This window comes from Orbicella franksi, chromosome 1, assembly GCF_964199315.1.
Source record: "Orbicella franksi chromosome 1, jaOrbFran1.1, whole genome shotgun sequence".
Lineage (NCBI taxonomy): Eukaryota > Metazoa > Cnidaria > Anthozoa > Scleractinia > Merulinidae > Orbicella > Orbicella franksi.
In genome coordinates, this window is record NC_138145.1 from 3,633,988 (window position 1) to 3,642,647 (window position 8,660).

The 8,660-nt window shown below is 40.2% G+C and overlaps 1 protein-coding gene across 1 annotated transcript; it reads right to left on the bottom strand.

Annotated features, from left to right (window-relative positions):
• Positions 1-21: 21 nt before the first annotated feature.
• Positions 22-8,058, bottom strand: LOC145464866 (glycine receptor subunit alpha-2-like). The gene is made up of 10 exons (XM_081448672.1): positions 7,979-8,058; positions 6,833-6,931; positions 6,280-6,374; positions 5,490-5,557; positions 4,615-4,832; positions 3,442-3,524; positions 2,820-2,966; positions 1,823-2,037; positions 878-1,021; positions 22-557 (listed from the first exon to the last, which is right to left on the bottom strand). Exons 1-10 carry the CDS (start codon positions 8,056-8,058, stop codon positions 204-206), a joined length of 1,503 nt encoding a protein of 500 aa, XP_081304798.1. The 3' UTR covers positions 22-203.
• Between the last annotated feature and the right edge of the window lie 602 nt (positions 8,059-8,660).

The following is an 8,660-nucleotide window of genomic DNA, read 5'->3' on the forward strand; positions in this document are numbered from 1 at the left end:
GAGCTGAACCAAGCGCTTGGTTTAAAATTAATTGTAGAAAACAAAAAAACAAACAAACAAGAAAACGGAAAAGCCAAAAAAGAGCAACGACTCGTTCGTCCTGGTTTTTTGCTTGTCGGCCATCTCAAGTTTTCCTCACAAACTCTCGATCGGGGATCAAAACAGGCCAAGGGAGAGGTTTCGATTAGACGCACAGTCTTGAACTAGATAACAGAATCGGAAAAGTAGAAAATTGTTAACCAGTAATACAAATTGAATGTAGTGAATACAACAGAAAAGAGCTTGAGTGATAACTCATCTACACCAACTATGAAAGTTTCACAATAAATGAATTCTCGAACACTGTGCCATTTTTCAGCCCAGTTTATCTGTGTTTCAGACATTGAAACGTGCAAGGAAACATTTCCATCTGAGTAGTTTCGGGTGCGTTCGTGCTTGTGGCTGGTCGAGTTTGTGTTTCCGTTCATCAGCTCCTCGTGAAGCCTCTTTTCCTCTAGTGACATAGTTGATTGCCTTTGCTTTGTGGTACCATTTTGTTTTGTCGTGTGTCCATTAAACTGCAAGTTCAAAAATACCGCAAAAATCACTATCCTAATGAGAGTAAAATCGTTGCTTGTAGCATAGGGAGCCCGTCTGAGAGTTGGAAAAGGTCCAACGAACAAAATTCGTTCCCTCCCCATTGTTTTTTTGTTTTTTTCTTTGTTTGTTTGTTTTAACGAAAAGGGCCTTTGTCGCGGCTCCTGTGTCCAGTGTTCCAAGTCTACCCTCAGTGGCTCCATCAGCGGAGCATTGGTATCGAAAGTAAGTTACGTATTCGTCCCCAGTCCTTCCTTGTAAGAAATTTGTAACAGATCAAATGGTGACCGTGGTATGTAACAAGAGCTCTTACCTCATTCTTCTCTTTTTCAAACTTCCGTTTTCCTCGATCAAGAAGAAGAACAATTGCATATTCCAACAGCGAACAGAACACAAACAAGAAACACACAATCAAGTATTTGTCAATGGCTTTAACGTAGTTCACCTAAAACAAAACAAACAAAATAAAATAGATATTAAAAATTGATGATATTTCGATCGGAAAAATACCTAATTTTAACCCAAGATGTATGGGTTATTGACTAAGTGTGAGGCCAAGATGGCTGGATATTGGCCAAGTTCTTTTCTTGCGTTTTCATGGACCGAGACGGAGTCGAGGTCCATAAACTCGCAAAAAAACAACCAGGCCAATATGTATGGGTTATTGACCAAGTGTGAGGTCAGGATGGCTGGATATTGGCCAAGTTCTTTTTTTGCGTGTTTATGGACCGAAACGGAGTCGAGGTCCATAAACGCGCAAAAAAAGAACGAGGCCAATATCCAGCCATTTTGGCCGAACAAGCTTGGTCAATAAAGGATTTATTATATGGCTTTCAGGGAAATTTTTCTTGCGGGACACGGCGGGTAATCCCGAGCGGGCAAGATAGCTCCATCTTGCCCGCTCGGGTAACCAATCACAGTGCAGGATTTAATTCATCTTGCCCGCTCACGGAGCTAGCCATATATAAACAGCCATCTTGACCAAACAAGCTTGGTCAATAAAGGATCTATTATATGACTTTCGGGAAAATTTTTCTTGCGGGACAGGGCAGGCAGGCCCGAGCGGGCAAGATAGCTCCATCTTGCAGGGCTCATTCCCCCCCCCCCCGGCCCCCCCTCCACTCCCCAGAAAAGGAAGGATCTGCGCCCGAGCCTTTTGGTCGTCAGCTAAGAACAATATGTGTATATCGCCAAGTGTTCGTCGCTTCTTTCATTTTCTTTTGTTTTTATTGATCAGGCTTCATACCTTGGGCATAGCGTTATTTGACATAGTCAGAATGGTAACTATGGTGAGAACTGACGTCACTCCCAGTGTGACGCGAGCAGGGGACTGAGAGCGAGGTAAGAGGAAGGTAAGCCAGGATAATGTGACGATGAGTGCACTGGGGCCGAAAAGATGAATCACTTGAAAACTGTACAAGCGCTGTAACGTAAACAATGCTTTCACTCCAGACCAGTTACCTGCCAAACAAAATCAACACTTAGTTGTTAGTGGCTGAGTTGTTAAAGAAGAATTGCTTGATTGTAAATCAGTAGTGTTTACAGAAAAAAAACAACAACAACTGTGGTCAGACTACAGTCGAGACTCTTCTAACCGTTATCTACTCAGTTAGTCAGTGTTTCGAAAGGAAGTTATCAAATAACGGCACAATGTTACATTAATGCTTAGCTGTTAGCTAGTACCTTAGTTGTTACCTTACCTAACATTGTTGCCATAAGATGTGACAAGGGATGATTTTTAGAGTAACAGGTAACAACTCGAACGACTAATTTATATTTTCGGATAGCAAATAAAATCGTTTTTACTTTGTTTTGTTCGGACAACGAAATTTCCTTCCAAACCCGGCTCTTTAAGTCTTCCCAGACGCGTTGTTAAGCCAGTATTTCGAGCACATTACCTTAATTTTCATTGAGGGTTAAACTAGTCGCCCTCGTTTTGTTATAAACGGTAGTCAATTCGGTTGTTAATTGTTGTATGAGGCGCTCTATCTACCTAAAGGATTGCCGTCCAAAACTAACTATGCCAAGATTCACGGATTTTCAATAAAACACACTAAGCGGACACACTTCGCCTATAGCCTCTAGATAATAACCGGGATAAATAAATAAATAAATGAATAAATAAACAAACAAACAAATGAATGAATGAATAAACAAATAAACAAATAAATAATTAAATGAGTAAAATTCTTCCTTCTGTTTCCTTTGTAATTAATCTTCAGGAAAATGAACTTCATACTAACCAACGACATATGAGGTACATAGTGTTGATAACTGCAGCTTGGTGAGTTTGAACTGTGGAAGCATTTTCATATCGCTGGGTACAAACGACATGCCATCATCACTGGACATCTCCCACTTGTAAGCAATGTTGTTTATATCATAACCATCTGTAAACACATTAAAAACGACTCTGTATGTGTAGTGTGGTCATTTGAAACACTGAAGGAATCGGATACGAAGACAAGTTGGCTAATGTCTTTATGATAGGATGCCTTAGCAACTGAGTTTTAGCTATTTAATATTTTTGCCGGAGGAGAGCGGACTCTTAAATCCTTCGAATTAGATTTTCCAATAATGAAGACAAATGTCAAGGTGTGTTTAGCCCAGTGTGGAGTATATACACACGAAACATAAAGGTAAATACAAGCCGGTAGAATCCTTTCAGCAAGTTTTAGAATTGTCAAATCAAAAGTGTTATAACGTTACAAATTTTGTAAAGCTTGCTAAGGTTGTACTTTCGTTAAACACAATATCTGACTTCTTCAAATCTGAATTAAAGTTAGAACTTAAAAGGTGTCGAGATACACGTGTTGCATGAAAATAAGCAGACATTCCGAATAGTATTTTGTAAATTTGTCTTACAGCTTTCAATGATCAAAGGGCAATGTTGAACATCCATAGGATAAAGTCGTAGATCCATTGGACAAGAAGCTTTTAAAGTCACCCTGAAAAAAAATAAATAAATAAATAAAAAGCAGAAACTGGTCTCCCTTCACTCGTTCGACATAGCTGCTGCAATATGTCTTTAAGTTACAACTTCGATCCTAACCACAGACTCTCCTGGTATAAAAAGATCACCAAACAACTATTCGAGCGGGAACGGAATTGAGAAACTTCTCTACCTTTCCCTGAGTAACACTGAATTTAAAGTTGTCACGCCTCAAACAGCAGCTGGAGAGATTGGTGAAGAATCGAGACCGAGCGGTCCTGCTGAAGCAACTAAGATGTCAGACAACGAATTACTGCTATATCTCGGACCAAGTACAACTGGTGACGGGGATGTCGATTACACAGCCCCAAAAACACCCTCTTACTGTCCTCCAACGGACACCGAAGAACACATGGCGGAGGACAAACAAAGTGATGCTTATGGAAAAGCATGTATACTAAATCTCCGATTATATCACATAAGAGAGGCAAATCTCTAAAAGATACGCTCGTTAGAGCGAAAATTTAATTGAAGGCTAAAATGCATCGCTATTGCAATTCACTAGGGGAGTCCGTGTAGGCCTGTCATATCTTTTGTTTTAAACAGTTACTTAAGTTAAATATTTATTCCCAAATTTACATTTTTACTTTGTTATTTTGTTTTCTTGGCGCGCTTGTAAACTAGTTGGTTCGTCTTGTAGACTCTGCTTATCAAGTCTGTGGGACGTTCCTTTACCATAGCTAAGCCGGTGTGAGACGAAGTAAAGTAAACTATGTGTATGTCTAATTCATTGCTTTATAAAAGGAATTCGTGGATGTTCCACTGATTTTGAATCAGAGGGACCTAGATACAGACATCCATCTGAAATTGCAGGTAGCGTTAGAAATGGAGACGGCCAGTAGAAAAATAAAAGGGAAGAAGTCACGAGTGGGCAAAAGAGGGTCCATGAAGTTTAAAATGCAGATATTATCGCATTCACAAAACTACCTCTTTCTCCCGCTATGCAAAGGAAAAAATGTTTAGTCTAAGTTGGGCCAAGGGGCTCATAACACCAGAGCTTGTAATACGACCTAATAAGAGTAACTTTGCCCCTGAATGGGACTCACCTGGCATTGTAGTTTACCAGACCACCTGGGCCAATGGTGATCATCATGTTCGGTGTGGTGACGTCATGGAAGCTTGCGTCCTTGGCGTTTTTGAAGTAACTGTCAGGTAACCATATCTGGGAGACGATAGTGTTGCTAAGAGACAGGGTACCGCGCAGACCATGGTCAAGCCTCGGGTCCGTCCAACTCTGGCGAAGGAAAATGTCTAACCCGTACTCCTGGTAAAACACACAAGCTTTTGGTCAGTGTTATGCCTCTAAGAGCAGGTTCGGATGTTTCTAAGCATCTGAGACATTTCGAAGCCATTAGATAGGTATCGCTTCGGTGTCTCTGTGGCCTGGGAAAGACATGTTAGGTTCTTGATGCAATAAGGATGTCTTGAGAAGTATTTTAAATCTTCTGACATTGAATGTTTATTGTCATATAGGACCTCAAATAATGAACGAATAAAAAGCGTATCGTCCAGAATGCCAGGGGATCTTCAACATGTGAACTATATATCTAAAACTTGCACTCTCATGTTACGGAAACTTGTCAGCCATGCAGGAAGCTGCTTGCAGGTGTGTTACGGCTTGAAAAACTAAAACAACAGCAACACACACTTTATTACCCAAATAAAAAAAATCTTAGCCGGTTTTATTACGACGATGTACCACTTTACCACCACTATAGCGACACAATGACACCACTATCAACAGAGTAACCACAACAACTAGCTACTACTACAACCACACATACCAACACCATCACCAGCACAATAACTGGACATCACTAACAACGACAACAACAACAATAACAACCACAATAACAACAACAATAATAACAACAAGATGAAATAAAGCATGAATTTAAGGAATTGCCTTTATCCGTCTTACCATATCCATCACATTAATTGCATCCATTGCTACTATCCATATTCCTACCGTGATCGTCACTGGCTTTACTGCGAACAAATGATTAAATTTGTTATACCTCTCAACTTAAATGCGTTTTCCGATTGGAGGAGAACGTGTCACCTGTCATGGGTCGAAACGCACTAACTCCCTAGGGAAACAACAACTTGAACTTTCGACTCGCCCATGATCAGTTCGTACACCTTGAAACTGCGGCGAATTCCTGTGCCAGCCGTCGTCAGGCAAATAATTTTTCTCAGTTTGTTCTATTTTTAAGTTGTTCTATTTTCTGCCTGGCCTCGAGGGACGTTGAGGGCCGTCTCGTGGAAACAAAACTCACTGTTTCCCTTGGAGTCAGTCATTAAGTGCTTATTCTCCTTTCATAGTAAAATGAGGGATAATTTTCTTTACGGACCGAGGCACCAGGTATTTGTTTGGCTGACTGGTAACTAACAACTAAAGCTGGACCCGAACTTGGTTTTTCGAATTCCCCGTCTAAAACTCAAAACAATTTTCCTTGGATTAACCCCGGGAATTAACCCCTCACTCATTTACTATCGGCTAGTTCGAGTTCTTGCTATTTCGAACTATTCTTGGTTTCTCTCGGGAGTTCGAAATAGCGAGGTTTAACTTTACATGCGTGATGACGTAATTTTCGATTTACCACCATACACTCTGTAGGAACTTGTAATACAATTTAGAGGCAGTCATTCATCACTTGTGACGGCCAAAAAAAAAAAAAAGGAATTGAGACCAGGGACTAAAGGCTCACCATTAAAGAAAGGCCGTAGTCTGGGATCATAACGTGGCTTTGTAAACAGTGAATCCAATCTTTCCGTCATTGTCAAGTTTGACTGATGATGCTTGCTATGAAATCAAAGAACAAAAATAAATTGTCTCGTTTAGTGTTTGCTGGCTTACAAAACGAAGACGTGTTGGCAAAATGGTTAGCACTTACAACTGACTTGATGACGTATCAACAGTCGATTTGCCCTTGCAATTGGTTACGGAGAGAGTTTCCACATCTTCCCAAATAACATATCATCTTCTGGTATTCACAGTGCATGTCTCGAATTATGGGTATGTAGAGAGACTCATGGAGTCTTCGATTAATTGTAACTCGAGACCTTCTGATCATACCGCTTAGTTATCTCAAGAAGCTGGTAAAATTTCTCCAAATGAGTTTTTCTATGCAAAATCCCAATTTAATGAGAAATAATAATGTGACGCGCTTTCATTTAAATTTGAACCCAAACCATCTGTGATTTCAAGCACATAAAAGCAAAAGTTCAAAAGTCTTTTGACAAATATGAGTAGTAACTCACCTAGCAGTTGTGTCAAAAAATATCATTAGCAGAAGCAGCGAAAAAAACGTAAAAATCCCTGCCACGGCCATGGTAAGAAACCTTGCAGCTGCTATTTCCCTAATGAAGAAAAAACTGGAGTACCGTAAATTAAATGACTTATTTTGTTTTGTATTTCATTAAAATCTAGAATTATAAATCATTCATTGCTATGCTTCAGTCATTATGAAAGAAGTTGGCAATTATAATAAGCACCTTACAGAGTCTTAAATTGTGGTTGACTTGCAATAATCGTAAACAAGCAGAGAGCATACTTAAGGTCCTTTGTAAGCAAAGTTTAGCTGGTCAATTAGTACGAAATTCTCATCAGCAACTGATTATGGAAAACACGTCTCGTGGTGTGAGAACAAAATCCATCTAAACTAAACACCAGCTTTGATTCTAATTAGAAACAAAAAGAAAGGTATTTATAACGTAGCTTCACATTATGATAAATCACCCCAAGATTTGCACTGTCTGAAGAATGGATATTACGGGCAAATATCAAATTAAAGACGGAGAATCTCTCTATTTAAAAATAAAACATTAGTGCATGGCAAAATCACTGACCACCAGAATTCTTCTGTTAACCCTAAAGGCTAGCATTTCGATTCTTTAAGACCCTTCAGCAAACTTTTGATATTTGGCGTTTTATTTTAGGGTGTCTCAGAAACCGAAGACCTAAGATCTACTGAAGATCTAAGTGCCGCACGTACGAACAAGAAATATCAAAGATTCATCTATGGAACAGGAATCAGTCGGTTCTTCAGGAGCGCACGATTTAGGCTGCAAAAATATCACCGGTTGTTGATTTAAGTTTCAAATTGAAGAAAACTCAGGTCTCAGTTTTTGGAAATTGGAGGAGGTCTTAGGTCTTAGTTTTTTCAGATTCGGGGTGGAGGGTGGTCTTTGGTCTCAGTTTTTGAGATTCGAAAGGGGTCTTAGGTCTTAGTTTTTTAGATTCGCGGTGGGGGATGGTCAGCTTTGGTCTCAGTTTTTGAGTTTCTGAACATCAACAGAAATAAGACGGATCGGAGGTGATGAGAGTAAACAACAGATGCGAACTACTGAGTAAGTGTGAACCTGAATGGTATTCCATTAATTAACGAAGTTCAGAAGTTCACCTACCTCGGAAGTATGATGAGCAAGGATGCTGGTTCAGACAGAAGTATTGCAGCAAGAATAGGGAAGGCAAGGGCGGCTTTCATCTCGCTGAGTTCAGTGTGGAGGTCAAAACTGATAGACAGAAAGAATAAACTTCACATCTTCAACACAAATGTCAAATCAGTACTCTTATATGGCTCTGAAACCAGAGGAACGCCCACTTCGAAAAAAATCCAGACTTTCGTAACAAGTGTCTCCAAAAACGTCTACAAGTTTATTGGCTAGGTATCATCTCAAGCGAAGACCTATGGCAAACAACAGAACAAGAGAAAATTGAATTGCAGAGCAAGGGAAGCCGCTGGGGATAGCTGGGTGCACTTTGCACAAACCAAATACCAACACCACTAGGCAAGCCTTGATATGGAACCCACAGGGGACGCGGAAAAGAAGGAGGCTAAGGAACAGCGGACGACGGTCAATGGAGTGGGAGATGAAAGAGGCAGGCTTCAGCTGTCAACAGTTAGGGAGACAGTTTTTCGCCTCTACTTTCATGTTTTCTCCTTTCTCTCAGAACTCTACACCATCTGAAAATAAAAATGCGGTAGTAAGACCCGGTGATTTCGGCGGGATCAGATTCCTCTGATTTAGTTTACTTGACATTGCATTGATGCTCACGAAATAACAAGGGCCACCAGATTACCGAACA

Bases quoted from the DNA above. Each gene is read 5' to 3' on its own strand.
- LOC145464866 (XM_081448672.1), bottom strand. From the start codon at position 8,058: ATGAAAGCCGCCCTTGCCTTCCCTATTCTTGCTGCAATACTTCTGTCT. The intron at 6,932-7,978 runs GTAGGTGAACTT...TTTCTTCATTAG, and splicing joins TTGCTCATCATACTTCCGAG to GGAAATAGCAGCTGCAAGGT. The intron at 2,967-3,441 runs GTAAGACAAATT...ATGTGTTTACAG, and splicing joins CCCTTTGATCATTGAAAGCT to ATGGTTATGATATAAACAAC.